General features: G+C 43.4%; 1 protein-coding gene across 5 annotated transcripts; it reads left to right on the plus strand.

Moving 5' to 3' along the window:
* The first annotated feature begins 725 nt into the window (after positions 1–725).
* Positions 726–16,341, plus strand: LOC119337152 (ENHANCER OF AG-4 protein 2-like). 5 transcript variants are annotated; one of them, XR_005163050.1, is made up of 13 exons: positions 726–1,029; positions 2,102–2,178; positions 6,449–8,557; positions 8,664–9,162; positions 9,308–9,416; positions 9,508–9,620; positions 9,695–9,882; positions 11,529–12,171; positions 12,248–12,716; positions 12,794–12,889; positions 13,132–13,226; positions 13,371–13,569; positions 16,001–16,341. XR_005163050.1 is itself a non-coding variant. In XM_037609263.1 (12 exons), exons 1-11 carry the CDS (start codon positions 1,815–1,817, stop codon positions 13,203–13,205), a joined length of 4,488 nt encoding a protein of 1,495 aa, XP_037465160.1. In that variant the 5' UTR covers positions 1,464–1,814; the 3' UTR covers positions 13,206–13,226; positions 13,371–13,727. The 5 variants fall into 5 exon arrangements, 1 of the variants encoding a protein (XP_037465160.1); XR_005163048.1 differs by lacking the exon at positions 726–1,029 and adding an exon at positions 1,464–1,925; XR_005163049.1 differs by lacking the exon at positions 726–1,029 and adding an exon at positions 1,464–1,925 and having other exon boundaries at positions 13,371–13,429.
* Positions 16,342–16,606: the final 265 nt, after the last annotated feature.

The raw sequence follows: 16,606 nt of genomic DNA on the forward strand, positions 1-16,606 counted from the left end.
CTACCGCAACCGGACCCGCCTGTAAGAGGCGAAGGATGTCGACAAGCGGGTTCGACCATGCCATTGTGCGCGGGGCAATGCGCGGGAGGGCTATCGCGTTCGCGGCTGAAGGAGCCCCATGATGATGGCCCCGGGCGCGCCCGTGGTCCACCTGCTATGGACCGCCAAGGTGGGTTGCCCGGGGGTGCACCGTCGTGTAGATGGGATGGCACGGAGAGCCCCGAGGGTCCCCCGTAGCACGTCATCTGGGAACGGAGCACATAGAGGGCACTCTCGCCCGCTAAGCCCTTCCCAAGAGGCGGGTACTCCAGCATCCTTTTTAAGGGTAATGTGTTGGTTGTGCAACATCCACATTCAAATGCTATACACAAAAAAAAACTAAACGCCTTCCAATAGATTTTTCTTCTTGCCTCAAAGAGCATGAGAGTCATTTTGACTTGACATCTCATCGTGTCGAAGTATCATTTTCTGATTTTTTTGGCCAAACCAACGTCATGTTGACTATTTAAAATCTTTGACGGCATTTTAACAATTCAAAGGGTCCACCAACCGAGAGGGGCTTGGGTATTCCGTAAAACAATATGCGCCTACCGCGGTTTTCGGTGCGATTCACTTTTGGTCGAGTGACGTTAGCAAGATATATCGATGAGGCTATATAAGTTAAGATACCACTAGAGAAAAAAAAGCCCTCGCGTATTAATCAACTCAATCCCCCTCTCTCGTCCCCCCCGCAACCCGTCGCTCTTCGTCAGGTCCCAACCATGGCGACTGATTTGGGGGCGCAACCTCACTAGCCGATCTCGTCATTCATCTGGCGTAGCTAGTGGCACACCTAACCGCCCCCTCCGTCTCTAGCATCTGTATTTCCTATTGGAGTTGTCGTTCTTGTTGCATCTGACCTCTCCAAACATCCCCGTCTCCTACTTGTATACTACGGCTCATCCCTATCAATGGCTGGTGCTTCGTGGAATGGTAAAGCAAGATGAAGGCCATGAGCAAAATCAACGTCAGCTTTGGCGAGGGACAGAGGTAATTCGAACTCTTGCAACCTTGGTTCTAGATCCAAAGCCATATGTTTTGATTAGCATTTGCAACTTTGGTTGGCGAATTGTATCTTCATGTTTTTTTTCTTCGATGCAAGACAGTAGGTAAGGTTGACATCTTGTGGCAAAAGTGTCTATGTTCATGTGCTTAGCCCAAAAGGAAAGGAGAAGAAAACAAAAGGAGAAAGAAACGCAAAATGCTGAGCTGGTAGAGATAGTATTTGCATCACCAGCGTCATAAATGAGTACCGGAAGTGACAAGGAAACCCCAGGTGTTCTCCAAACCGAACGGCGCCGCATCAACAACCTATCGCCGCCGTCCGATCCAGATCGCGCGGCTGGTCGCCAGCGTGACACCTCTCCCCGTCCACGAGGTCCAGGCGGAAGAAAAAGGAGAGATTTTTCCTCCTCCTGGTTATTCACATCGTCTGGTTATTCACATCACATTGAGCAGAGGGGAGAAAATTGCGAGGAGGGGAGGAGGATTCCGAATCGCAGTTGCAACCCAGTAATCCACTCCACCACCGCACGGATTCGATCGCCGCCGCCGCCGCCATCGCGTTCCCCCCACCGCTGTAGGAACCCTCACGGCCGCCGCCGCTACCCTCCCCCTTCCTTTCGACTAGGGTCTCCTTTCGTGCCGCACTGCGAGCTGCTAGGGTTCCCCTCGCCCTCGCCCTCGCCGGTTAGGGTTCCCCCGTTGGCCCCCTCCTCTTCAACGGGGTGCGGGCGGACGCTGGGGAAGAAGGGCGCCTAGGGCCTCGCCGCCCAATGGCTCCCGCCTCAAAGCGGGGCGCCAAGGGCACCAAATGGAACAGAGACCCGCAGCTCGGGGACCTCGTCCTCGCCAAGGTCAAGGGCTACCCTTTCTGGCCAGCCAAGGTCCAGCCTACACTCCTCCCCTGCCTGCTACCTAGGGTTTTCTTCCCCCATAGCGAGCCAGTTCCCTCCCTTTCTGCATCTTTCTTGGCCACATCTCTGTCTGCCTGAATCTTGATATGTCTAGGATACTGACCGTGTGCTTCAGCCTTGGAGGTTAATGCTTCTTATCTATGCAGGTGAGCAGGCCGGAGGATTGGAATCAGGAGCCCACTCCGCGCAAGTTCTTTGTCCTCTTCTTTGGCACCAAAGAGATGTAAGACCATCCTCATGCTCATTACTTACTAGCTCCTTTTGTCGCCATGTTTAACGGTATTCTAACTGCCAATTCTACCGTGGATGATTTATCGGATAAGAGATTTAAGAATGTCCTCGTGCTCATTAGTTACTAGCTCCTTTTGTCGCCATGTTTAATGGTATTCTAACTGCCAATTCTACCGTGGATGATTTATTGTATAATAGATGTAAGGCCGTCCTCGTGCTCGTTAGTTACTAGCTCCTTTTGTCGCCATGTTTAACGGTATTCTAACTGCCAATTCTACCACGGATGATTTATTGGATACATGAATGCCACGCGTCGCCACGCTCTTGATGAATGCGCCACTTCATACTTGCCTTTTTGTGTTTGTATTCTTTACATTTATGGCACAGCCGAGATCATGTGCAGGAGACACTAAAACTCTTTTGTAGTTATTCATACCCAATTTATTGCCTCAAATTCCGCTAAGTTCATCCATTAAGGTATGCCATGTGTGGGTAAGTAGTTACGTATTTTTTGCTTTGGGAACATTACTACTCTGTCTCCTATAGTGACAACACATTTCTTATTGTTGAGAAGATGGATTTTACATGTGTACTAGGGAAAAAATAGGACAGAGCGATCATTTGATTCTGATTTAAATAAATGCTTGTACAGCAGAGTTCGCAGTTTTTAATTCTGCCTATTTTATTTTACCTGAGCTTTACTTAATCTGACTTTCGGCTTGGGTGGGTAGATTACTATATGCTAGATGATGCCCCGCGCGTTGCTGCGGGAACCTTGCTAAAAGAAATGCATAAATAGTCGCTGCAAAATCATCTATTTTATTTTACCTGAGCTTTACTTAATCTGATTTTCGGCTTGGGTGGGTAGATTGCCATATGCTACTCCCTCTGTTCCTCAATATTTGTCTTTCTAGACATTTCAACAAGTGACTACATACGGAGCAAAATGAGTGAATCTACACTCTAAAATATGTCTATATACATCTGTATGTGATAGTCCATTGAAATCTCTAAAAAGACAAATATTTAGGAACGGAAGGAGTATATGATGCCCCGCATGTTGCTGCGGGAACCTTCCTAAAAGAAATGCATAAATAGTCGCTGCAAAATCATCTAAAACTAATGGAAGTAAATTAAGCTTAAAAAAATAAAAACACGAAGCATATCAACAACAACAACAACAAAGCCTTTAGTCCCAAGCAAGTTGGGGTAGGCTAGAGGTGAAACCCATAAGATCTCGCAACCAACTCATGGCTCTGGCACATGGATAGCAAGCCTCCATGCACCCCTGTCCATAGCTAGCTCTTCGGTGATACCCCAATCCTTCAGGTCTCTCTTAACGGACTCCTCCCATGTCAAATTCGGTCTACCCCGCCCTCTTGACATTCTTCGCACGCTTTAGCCATCCGCTATGCACTGGAGCTTCTGGAGGCCTGCGCTGGATATGCCCAAACCATCTCAGACGATGTTGGACAAGCTTCTCTTCAATTGGTGCTACCCCAACTCTATCTCGTATATCATCATTCCGGACTCGATCCTTCCTCGTGTGGCCACACATCCATCTCAACATACGCATCTCCGCCACACCTAACTGTTGAACATGTCGCCTTTTAGTCGGCCAACACTCAGCGCCATACAACATTGCGGGTCGAACCGCCGTCCTGTAGAACTTGCCTTTTAGCTTTTGTGGCACTCTCTTGTCACAGAGAATGCCAGAAGCTTGGCGCCACTTCATCCATCCGGCTTTGATCCGATGGTTCACATCTTCATCAATACCCCCATCCTCCTGCAGCATTGACCCCAAATACCGAAAGGTGTCCTTCTGAGGTACCACCTGACCATCAAGGCTAACTTCCTCCTCCTCACACCTAGTAGTACTGAAACCGCACATCATGTACTCGGTTTTAGTCCTACTAAGCCTAAACCCTTTCGATTCCAAGGTTTGTCTCCATAACTCCAACTTCCTATTTACCCCCGCCCGACTATCGTCAACTAGCACCACATCATCCGCAAAGAGCATACACCATGGGATATCTCCTTGTATATCCCTTGTGACCTCTTCCATCACCAATGCAAAAAGATAAGGGCTCAAAGCTGACCCCTGATGCAGTCCTATCTTAATCGGGAAGTCATCAGTGTCGACATCACTTGTTCGAACACTTGTCACAACATTATCGTACATGTCCTTGATGAGGGTAATGTACTTTGCTGGGACTTTGTGTTTCTCCAAGGCCCACCACATGACATTCCGCGGTATCTTATCATAGGCCTTCTCCAAGTCAATGAACACCATATGCAAGTCCTTCTTTTGCTCCCTATATCTCTCCATAAGCTGTCGTACCAAGAAAATGGCTTCCATGGTCGACCTCCCAGGCATGAAACCAAACTGGTTTTTGGTCACGCTTGTCATTCTTCTTAAGCGGTGCTCAATGACTCTCTCCCATAGCTTCATTGTATGGCTCATCAGCTTAATTCCACGGTAATTAGTACAACGACATCCCCCTTGTTCTTGAAGATTGGTACTAATATACTCCGTCTCCATTCTTCTGGCATCTTGTTTGCCCGAAAAATGAGGTTGAAAAGCTTGGTTAGCCATACTATCGCTATGTCCCCGAGACCTTTCCACACCTCAATGGGGATACAATCCGGGCCCATCGCCTTGCCTCCCTTCATCCTTTTTAAAGCCTCCTTGACCTCAGACTCCTGGATTCGACGCACAAAACGCATGCTGGTCTCATCAAAAGAGTCGTCTAGTTCAATGGTAGAGCTTTCGTTCTCCCCATTGAACAGCTTGTCGAAATACTCCCGCCATCTATGCTTAATCTCCTCATCCTTCACCAAGAGTTGGCCTGCTCTGTCCTTGATGCATTTGACTTGGCCAATATCCCTCGTCTTCCTCTCTCGGATCTTGGCCATCTTATAGATGTCCCTTTCGCCTTCCTTCGTGCCTAACCGTTGGTAGAGGTCCGGTAGAGGTCCTCATACGCCCGACCCCTTGCTTCACCAACAGCTCGCTTTGCGGCCTTATTCGCCATCTTGTACTTCTCTATGTTGTGTGCACTCCTATCCAGGTATAGGCGTCTGAAGCAATCTTTCTTCTCTTTAATCGCCTTCTGGACATCATCATTCCACCACCAGGTATCCTTATCTTCGCTTCTCCTTCCCCTGGACACTCCAAACTCCTCTGAGGCCACCTTACGAATGCAAGTCGCCATCTTCATCCACACATTGTCCGCATCCCCTCCTTCCTAATAAAAATAAATTACAGTTAAAAGAATGCCGTTTTTAACAAAATGAGCAGGGTGAACTACATAGGTATGCTGCAATTTCCCAAAACATATATTGTCAACATAAAATCTAATGGAAAAATTAACTTATTATGACTAACATGCATGAGTTGATCTGATAGCGCTGCACGTATAGAGTAATGCAAAAAACTGCAATTTATGACTTGCATGCACGACTAGCTTATGTGGCATGGTTGCATATCTTGACAAAATAGGTAGTGGGTTGTAGCTATTTATAGGAATAGTATAGAAGATGACTTGCATGCATGACTTGCTTATGTGGCATGGTTGCCTGGCTGGAAAAAATAGGTAGTGGGCTGTACCTATTTAGGAATAGAAGATTCCTATATCTATACTAAAAATCCCTTTGGTGTATAAGTTTAAGTCTTGTGAAATGATCTAAGGTTACACATTGCTGTGCAAGGTCAGTCTAGGAGGTACAGTTCTTCATAGACCGAGTCTGAAAGATGAAAGCAGCACTTTCACTTTTAGTTGATTTATTATGAAATTCTCACTCTATTTCTAGTTTTCAATTATTCGTAAATACTCTTAACCTCTCCTACAGCCTTTCATTTTCTTCCAAATAGCAAGAATGGGAATGTTATTAATTCTGTTGTAACTTGAGCCTGTGCAGCAAACTGACCTACATATTGTTGAGCATGTTATTCTCAATAAATTGTGGTAGGTAATGATCTTTAGACCTCTTTAAATTACTTTGGTGTTAATAGAGCAACTAAATTACTCCACTTGATTGATTCACTCGGTTGCTTTAGCTTATAAGGTACTCTCTACACGGATTATTTCTAATTGCTTTAAAACCGTGTCACCATTTTTGTCTAGATACAATATTGATTTGTTACCCTTGCTGTCTTCCATGCCTGTGTTTTCTTTGCTATTTTGAGCTTATCGTGACAACTCTTTAAAGGCTAAAGTAAAAGAATTACTTGATTACTAATGAATGAATATCTCCGACAGTGCTTTTGTAAGCTTGCAAGATCTCCAGCTATTTACAGAAGAGGTGAAGAATGACTTGGTAAATCAAGCTCGAGAGAAAAGATTTCCGAAAAGACATGCGAAAGGTCTTGAAGAAGCCTTGGTGGAGATATGCAAGGCCTATGACGAGCTGCCAAAATCATCTGAAACTGCCAATGATGTGTTGCCTGATCGAACTCTTGATATGAGTGAAAAACCTACAGAATCCCTTGTAAAGCCACCTGATAATGGTGAGACTCCAAGAGTGGATCAAATGGAAGTTGATAGTTCTGTGGACAACTTGAATACTTTAAGGCACGGTTCAGGAACCGAGGAGAATGTGAAAGATGGTGGTCATGACAGAAAGGATATTGTTCCAGCAGTTATTAATAGGAAAAAACCTGTAGAAAAGGATTCTGACCATCCCAAGAAAAAGAAGCCTGTCACATCGAAGTCAGCTACCAACATGCACCTTGAACAAATGGAAGTTGATAGTTCTGTGGACAACTTGAATAATTTAAGGCACGGTTCAGGAACTGAGGAGAACGTGAAAGATGGTGGTCATGACAGAAAGGATACTTTTCCAACAGTTACTAATAGGAAAAAATCTGTAGAAAAGAATTCTGACCATCCCAAGAAAAAGAAGCCTGTCACATCGAAGTCAGCTATCAACATGCACCTTGAACAAGCACGCTCACCAACCTCTCTGTTCTCAGGAAGAGAGACTGAAGACCAGAAAGTTGGGAAAGAGGGCCATCCAACTGAAGGTATGCTTTTGGACCCTACTGTAGAGATAGTTTGTGCCCTTGAAGTGCCAAAGAAAGAAAAACCCAAGATGCAGTTGAAGACTGCTGACAGGGAGGAAAACAAGCATGTCGATGGCACTGGTATTTCTGGGAGGACTACTCCTGAGGCTCTACCTGGTACTGTACCAACCAATAGTGCTGACAAAGAGAGCGGAGGATTTAAAAAGCTGAAACCGATGAAACAATCACTTATGGACAAATCACAGAGAAGGTGCCCTGACAAAGTAATGCTTGACAAGCCTAACAAGCAGTTGACTGTAAAATCACCTGTTGTCTTGTCTTCCAATAAGAAATCTCTACCTGGTAGTGGTCAGCGCAAGCCGGAGGGTAGCACTGATATGCGTCCGGCAAAGAGGCCAAAACTAGTAGACAGAGCCAATGAAACAGTTAAGACAGGGGCAAAGAGTGAACTTAGGTTACCTGTTGATAATGGAAAGGATAATTCTGTGAAAAATGAGAAATCCACTTCCGTGGGAGCCAGAAACAACACATTTCCCGAGACTGTAACCACTGATGGTAGGACACGGAAATCAGGTGTAGTTGTATCACCCCTACCAAGGCCGCATTCTGAGCGAATGGAACAGGCACCTGGTTCTGCAACCAAGTTAACTGGTTTTGATACTGCTAAGAAGGGCTCCAGCATGAGGGAGGATGGCCCACGTGTTGGTAGGCCATTGGCACAACCCAGGAGAAGAGCATGTCGTTTCGATGATGATGAGGAGGAAGAACAACGTACCCCACCTCATAAAACTGTGGCCAAATCAATCTCCACTCATGTAACCCCAACAGACAAGACCCATCAGACAGGTATTCGGGGGATTCCTTCATCACAAGTTGGCAATGTTTCTGCAAAAAAATCTGGTTTGGCAAGAGAAGAGAAACCCAGAAGTGTTGGGAGGTCACCTGTGAAGCATGAGCCAATTTATTCACCAAGTCAAGGTAAAGTGCACGCTAGACCACAAATGACTGGGCGAAAATCGGCCACTATCTCAGTTGACACTTCTTCTGCTTTGGGTAACAAGATTAACCCGGCAGATCGCAAATCCTCCGACCAATTAAAAAATCCAGGATCATCTGAAGTGAAGAAACCGCAAGGTTGTTCTTCTAAAGTAGTGCAGCAGACATCTGGGAACTCCCACTCTCAAAGCCATGCTACCTTAGAAAAGAATGTACTTCTGTCTAAATCAGAAAATGCCAAGGTTAAAGCTAAGCCCAGCACACAGATAGCTATGACTGCCGAGAATAAGTTAAGTGCCACTTTGTCAGATGAACGAAGCGGGAAGCTGGATCACTCTAAAGAGGACAGGTATACTGCTTTGAATTTGCTAAGTTTCTTTCTTATGTTTTGTTTGTCTACGTTTATACATGTTTAGCTATGCACTTTGTTGATGTTGCAATTTCCTCTTATGCAGATCAAATTTTGTTGATAAAGCAGATTTTGCTGAGTCTAATGCTGACTCTGACAAGTCAATTAAGCGTCTTATTGCAGCTGCTCAAGCAAAGAGAAACCATCTTGCTTCTGGTCAAGGAAATTCTGATGGCTCTTCTGCAGATAATGCTGTTCTTGCTTCCGCAGCGTATGGCTTGCCTGGACTAAGTCCTAGTCCTGTCTTTCACATTCCGTCTGCATCAAGAAATGCTATTTCAGAGGGTGACATCATGCAATCTCAAGATTCCATCTGTGAACCTGGTCATCGAGTTGATCTGAAAAAGCCAGCAGAAACTGACCATGAACATGAAAAGAGTCCAAAACCTAAGCAATCCAGCGGTTCACTGGGTGGTGGTACTGATGCAGCAATTGCACGTGATGCCCTGGAGGGAATGATAGAGACTCTGTCGAGGACAAAGGATAGTATAGGTCGTGCTACACGTCATGCAATCGAGTGCTCGAAACATGGCATTGCTGAAGAGGTACCCCCTGCACACCCACACACACATGCATTCATAGACACACACATTTTTCGATCATGTACATTCATTAATCCACATGCCATCAGCATTGCCTTTTCATCAGAAGCAAAGTACCCTTATTAATTAATTCATTATTTGTCATCAGATTGTTGAGCTTCTCATAAGGAAAATCGAGAATGAGCCCAATTTACATCGCAAGGTTGATCTCCTTTTTCTGTTAGACTCCATAACACAGTGTTCTCACTCTCAGAAAGGTAAGTTCTCTTTGTATTATGTTGCACCAGTTCACAGAACTATGCGTTTCCTTAAGCCCAAGATTTAATTACCTGATTTCTGAATGCTTAGGCGTTGCTGGGGCTTCATATGTTCCCACTGTTCAAGCTGCATTACCTCGTCTTTTGAGTGCTGCTGCTCCACCTGTAGCTGGTGCTCGTGAAAACCGACGCCAGTGCCTCAAAGTACCAACTTTAATTCTAATTTTTGAGTTGTTATTTCCACAGACGATTTTCATTTCTATCCATTTGCTTTGTAGGTTTTAAGATTGTGGCTAGAGAGAAAGATTATGCCAGAAAATGTACTGCGAAAATACATGAATGACATAGAGGTGCCAAATGATAACACACACGCTGGTTTCCTGCTCAGGCGACCGTCCCGAGCTGAGCGTTCTGTTGATGACCCTATTAGGGAGATGGATGACATGCTTGTTGATGAATATGGCAGGTATTTTGTGATCTGATAACTTATATACTCCCTTTGTCCTTTTTTGTTTGATGTTTTAGAATCGTTACAAGTTACAATTAAACCTGACCACCAGGCCACCATTATATGGTTAAAACTCTCAAGGGAAGGTACAGAACTATGTACTAGCTTTGTCATCGGAAGTTATTGCTCTATTTAATTTAATATAATACTAATAGGAATAGGAAGTTACATAAAGGGAAGGCAAAATGGTCAAAGCCACATTTGGTTTTGGATACAGAAGTCAAAACATAAAATAGAAAAAGAACGGAGAGCAGGGGGTACGTACTAGCTTTGTAACACGGTATAACTTCCGTTTAATAAAACTCAGTATAACTGGTTTTATTTTGTGGCTGAAAGTTATAAGTTTGTACGATGGGTCTCTTAACAAATATTTTAAATCTATATAATGAGTACCACTTAATAAACCACTTCAGAGCATCTCCAGAAGACTACATCCAATATAGGGCGAGCGAGTCCTTATATAATGCGAGATCACTGTTTGTGCTCTTCCACCAGCGGACTACCAATATCTCCACCCTATTTTCTTGTCTACATAGATAATGGCCAGTGGAACCCACCCATCATTGGGTCATAGTTTTTCCTTTACTTTTCACCCGCAGCGCCCGTGCAGGAGCTCACGATGGTTGAGCTTGGAGACGGGTGGTGGATGGCAGATGGCGGTGGCGGGTGACCGAGGCAGGTGGTGCAGCAGAGGTGACTGAGGGGGCAGTGCGGGCGGCCGTGGCTCCGCTGGGGGAGGCGGGCGGCGGTGCAGTTGACATGATGTTATGGGCTTTGAGTTCTGTGCAACAGCCGTGTTGCAAGACCACAAGCCACAGCGGCAGTGATGTGGGCTTGACAAGTGTGCATGCTCGCGGCCTTGTATGGGCATACGTGGAGGTATAGGATAGGTTATGTTAGAGGAAGTAAGAGTCGAGCAAATCAAGTTATATCCATGTTGGGCCTGGCTGGGTCTTTTAAGTTTAGGAAGATATAGTTATTTGTTTGGTCAAGAGTCTAGTTGTGATCTGGCTTGCGAATCAAGTCACTTGCCTAGATAAAGGCTATGTGTATTAATTACTGAACGAAGACTCAACAGGTCAACTAAGCTTCAGAGTGTCACTACCATGATGGTGATTAGGCCCTGTGATGGTTAGATGAGGTGAATACCCTACCCCTGGTCTTTGGACCCTTATCAAGATCCATGACACATGAATCCGTTTCACTGATACTTTTCATTTTATAAGAAAGCTAGTAAACTCAGCAGTCTCTGTGTCGCATAGGCAGATACATGTTCTGCTCAAGACATAAATCGAGGAACTATGTTTTATAGTTACCTTGTTGCTGTTCTGTAAAATCATGTACGACCATATCTGTATCGTACTTGTAGTATTTTATGAGAATGTCAGTGCCACATGCTTTGACCACAATAAGGCCCTTAGGTACTCTAGGGACCTTCATCTTGTTCAGATAATCCAAGTTCGCCAGCTGATTTTATTCACCTACCTCTGTGCTGGAACTTATGAAGTGGTGTTCCTTGAGATTTTAGTGGCCGTATGTGTGGTATCATCTTAATTCAACTCATTGCTGACATATGTTATATGTTTTTTTTGTGGTTTGTGCAGTAATACAACTATTGAGTTCTCTGGAATATTATCATCAAATGTCTTTGTAAATGATGAGGATTTCCCTCGGATTGATGGGTCGTTGCCAGTTATTTCACTGCGAGTTGGAAGGGGTGGGATACAAGAAAGTGAAGAGATTATTGCTCCAAACTCTGTCGAGGAACACATGACAGTACTAGAAAGTGCAACTAGTGATGCTGTAATGGAAGATGCTTCAGTTTTACCAAGAAACAGTCAACAGATAGAGGGATCTGCCCTCATTGAGCATGATTCTAAGCAGGAAGCAGGTTCAGAGGAGGCATTGACTAATCAGTACGAGCTTCCCCCTCTACCTGAGGGCCCTCCACCTCTTCCACTGGATTCACTACCTCCCCAGCCTTTACCTGAGGGCCCTCCACCTCTTCCATTGGATTCACCGCCTCCCCCACCTCCTTTGCCCCCTTCACCGCCACCTGCTACACCACCTCCGCCGCCACCACCACTTTCACCATCTTCACCACCTCCACCGCCACCCCTGCCATCTGGGCCACCTCCGCAGCCTGCTCCACCACCTCCTCATCCTTCAATCCCGCCACCTGTTCTGTCATCTCCATCATCACTGGGTTATCAGCATGCCATGCCAGAATATTTTAGGCCTCCCAATGTAATTTTTTTCAACATACTTTATTTAGCAGGTCCTGTTGTGTTCTTGGTTTAATAATAAAGATTTTTGGATGCAGGGTAACCAACTAACAGGAAATTCATCAATTCAAGGTGTTGGAAATACACCAAACTTTATGCCTGCTGGACCAGTGAATGCACAAGCTCCAGTTAATTATGCCCCATCATTGCCACCGGATTATGGAAGCAACAATATCTTTCTGCCACAGCAAGCTTCTAATGGTAATTACCAGTTTCAGCCTGGTGTATCTTTTCATCAAGGGGCTTTCAGTGCTTTCCCGTCGGCACAAACACCACCAGTTCACCCCCACAATCATCACACACACATGAACCCCATGGGCCAACAATCTGTACCACCTCCATGCAATTCTTATGGTGTACAGCCCTTTCCAAATAGTCAAAGCCAGTATACATCGGAAGAACAGTGGCGAATGACATCTGGTAACTTCAGTCCAGATGACCAGCATAATACTTGGTTACCAGGTGGCAGATCACTATCTTGTTCAGATGGGTCATTCATGCAGGATGGTATGTTTGCCTGTAACCTGGTTTATGTATCTTATATTTGAGAAACTTGAGATGATAATGATTCACTTTTCTGATAGGATATCCGAGGTCGAACATTGACAGATCTTCAATGAATCAAATGAGTCATCAACATGCTGTACTTAACCATTTGCCGTCTGGAGCACCACATCCAGGTTTTTGGCTTCTTAAAGTTCACATTGTCACTATTTTTTCCTTCTGATAGCTTGTGCATTCAAATGAATCTTAATGAAGCTTAGTAAGATCCATCGATAACCAGATACCATGTACCCCATTGTGCTGTGATGCCTCCTTGTCAACTAATCTTGTGAATTTTGTTAAATAATCATTTCATGTATATAAGCTATATCTTTCCTTTTTTTAAATCCTTTTGTTTCTATTCTTGTTTTTTTGACAGGCCATGTTGTTCCTCACATGCTGCCAGCCAAGCCTGATATTCATGCACTTAATTGCTGGAGGCCTTCTGGATGAACCTGTATAATTAACTCTGCGGTAATCTCCTCTCTGTTGATACTTTGTATCACTTTTCTTATTTGTCTCTTTGTTATCTTCACGGATCTTTAGATTAGTTGTCTACGACACTTCCATCTATCTAGTACTGCAGTTGAGTTGACTTCCTCAGTTCTTCACATACAGGTTGTGACATGGGAAATTGGAGACGTTGGGAGCCATTTTAAATGGGGATTCAACAAGAGGTGCTTATGTTAGCCTGTTCTGCGATGAGGATGCACTTTTGCCTGGGGAGTAATGATGAGATCTGGTGTTAGTAATTGGAATGGACATTTTACATTGTAATTAGTCTTGACAGCAGCATCCAACAGACTAATCTCTTAGTGTAAGCGCATGTTTTACATGAGACAAGTACTCTCTTGTTCATTTAGATGTTGCTTTTGGTGTGTTTCTTTGAGGAGTGCAAACTGCGGTTAATGTATTTTGCTCAGACGGCGTGTTAGAAATAAGTATCAGTTCTTATAGTAAAATATTGGGAACTTATATATACAAGGGCATACTGATGGTATCTATGGCACTTTCTGCTGTTTGCTGTACTTGGACTGTTGTGCCTACTGTGCAACACATATCAAATTTCACGTAGACAAATCTAAGTGAAAACAAAAAAGCTAAAGTACTGTGCTTACTCTTGTTCTCTATGCACTGCGACTTTGCTCTTTAGATAAAATTATATATCTCCTATCCAGTTATGTGTTAGCAGACAAGGCTAAAACTATGGGTTTATGCGGACATCATTTGAGTTTCCATAGATTTGTTGATATTGCTGTATGCTGGTATTCATTTCCTGGAAATTATCTGGTGCCCTATTGGGCGTTTGTGATAAATTTTGAGCCATTCAATTGTTATTTATAGTTCCATGGATGCATTGCATGCAGTATAGTACAGATATGCCCAATTTGTCCACACCTTAGACCTCCTGCAGTGGGAGTATCATAGCTAGTATCATGCATGCCAAATAAGCATTTTTGGTGAGGTGGCATAGAATTAAATGAAGAAAGAGAGGATTGAGTATCATATCATGACACCATATCATAATAAATGCTATGCTACTATATGTCATGCATGGCAATAAATAAGGTCATCTAAGATACTAATCTATGATGCAATGCGTTGTGGAGGTAGTATCATATGTATGATACTAACTTCCGATACTACCCACTGCGGGAGGTCTTGCTATCATCAATATTAAATAAGCACCTTTCCATGCAATGCTTGTCTTTTTTCATTTTCTAGTCTATATTTCCGATATATTGGCCCTTCAAATTCTGTGTGCATGTATGATATATACTGCATCATAGACATTTCAAATAGTGCATCCTGCTCTTGAAGAAATGAATGTGTGGTGCCCATAGGGACAGTAAATATGTATTTGTTTCCCAAAAAGATGCACTAGTTATAACTCCTGTATAAAGTTGGTCTTCAGTTATCTAGTCTAAGTAAACAGTGCAAATTTACAGTACAACTTGCATTGAGAGAAGTAGTTTAATGGAAATAAAATAGGCATACAAGGTACTCCCTCCGTCCCATAATATAAGAACATGTTTTCTTATATTATGGGACTGAGGGAGTAGATTCTTAGTTTTGAAGTGGCAATATGTGTTCCTGGTGTTCTTATGTGATTCATAACCATGGAAAACTGATCTTTTAGAAGTATATAAATCAGTGAGAAACTGGGAATTATGAAACTTTAGAAATTCTGCCATGTATCTTCTGATTTTGTCCTGCTGAAAATTTCCTGTGATGAGCATTATTTCCAATTAATATTGTGGTTATTTTCCAGTGGACTTTCAAGTATTTTTGTATTCGTACGAAGCGGGTAGTTGGTACTGGGTAGTTAAAAAGGACAACAAATTGACTGAATCCTGGGAGTTATAAAATTTAGGAACTGTAGTGTGTGTCTTCATGCTTCAGATCTGATTTTTGTGCTGTTCTATTTTTCCATGATGTATATTGACTTTCTCATAGTATTTTTTATTCCCACGAAGTTGGTAGCGGGTGCTGGGTACTATTATCCCAGTGATACACAGATTTGTCTAAATTCTGTACACAGTTGCTCCTTCTAGTTTATATGTGCAAATTAAAAATAGATATTCTTTTTCTTCATTTGTCAAATTATACATGTCAAGTCGCAGAAAGATTATTAAACTCTGACAATATTTTATGTTTTGAGTATTAATTTGTTGAATATAGTTCTGTAGTCTGTGGGCGATTGATTTGAGTATGTTTTGACTGACTTGTTTCTGAGTGATCCTTTGAACTTCTTGAACACTAGAATTGCTGCTTTCAGTTTTATGTATGCAAAAAGGAAATATACATCCTCTTTTTTAGGTCAAATTTGTTACATGTATCCATGGGAGATTAGTTGAAGCTTCAAGAGTACTTTGGTTGGTGTGCGTATGATTTCTGTAGTCTGGGGAACGAATGGTGTGAACATGTCCGGTGCTGTCTTATTCGTGTTTAAGGCATTAATCCAAGGTCCTTTGTTTGGTCTCTTTTAATTCGGTGGCTGCACTAGCTGATTTTAGGGTTACAGCAATTGAAAATTCGTTTCTCAGCCTGAAATATAGTTTCATAATTGATCACTGGTCGACTAGAGTTTATTTAGCTTAAAATCTGGTTGGCTGCAAGGCTGCCAGCTGATCATTGCACACGCCTTTTATGGCTGGACTGCTTATGGGTATGGGTGATTTTGCATGTATGTGCTATATTGTCTGAAAAATTACCCTGTCTGACTAAAATTTCTGTTGATATGGCAGGTCTGGAAACTATACAAGTCGGGCGGCGTGCGTCATGATGTGGTTGCGATGGCTGTTACCTGTTGGTGGAGTTGAGGGGAGCTCATGTGGTGAGTCGAGTGTTTTCCTTTTACCTGAGGGGATGGATGTTGAGTGCTTAGTTTGTAGAGGTAAGCCTCAATGAAGAATTGTACAAAAGAGATACTCAATGTACAGCTTTTTGGGCAAAACTTTTAAAAGGGAAGTTGATGTATATGTTGTTATGCGTAGCGGTAGTCCCTTGGCACAAGCTAGGGATGATAGATGTTGCTTCATTGTTTTGTTGGACAAAATGGAAGAAAGAAATGTTGTGATGATGAGTCGAAACCTGGGGTGCAAAGGGTGGCCGTAGCTCATGTTTTCCTGTGATGGTTCATCTTTCTGGAAAAGGGAGGCATGCACCGCACAGCAGGTTGTTATTAGTATTATCAGTAACTGTGCGGGATGATGTTCCGTTGGACCGTAGCCGTGTCGATTCGGTTAGGGTACAAGAAATATATATTGCCCTGGTGGTTATTGTAAGCAGGATGTGTGGAGGTGTATGTTTATTCAGTGAAGTGTTTGTTGTTGTTGTTGAGATGGGGACAG

The sequence above is a fragment of the Triticum dicoccoides genome, chromosome 7B (assembly GCF_002162155.2).
Source record: "Triticum dicoccoides isolate Atlit2015 ecotype Zavitan chromosome 7B, WEW_v2.0, whole genome shotgun sequence".
NCBI classification, from domain to species: Eukaryota; Viridiplantae; Streptophyta; class Magnoliopsida; order Poales; family Poaceae; genus Triticum; species Triticum dicoccoides.

Coding starts and splice junctions, on each gene's coding strand:
- LOC119337152 (XM_037609263.1), top strand. CDS start 1,815: ATGGCTCCCGCCTCAAAGCGGGGCGCCAAGGGCACCAAATGGAACAGA. Junction 1,926..2,101: donor ACCCTTTCTGGCCAGCCAAG/GTCCAGCCTACA, acceptor TTATCTATGCAG/GTGAGCAGGCCGGAGGATTG. Junction 12,172..12,247: donor AATATTTTAGGCCTCCCAAT/GTAATTTTTTTC, acceptor TTTTGGATGCAG/GGTAACCAACTAACAGGAAA.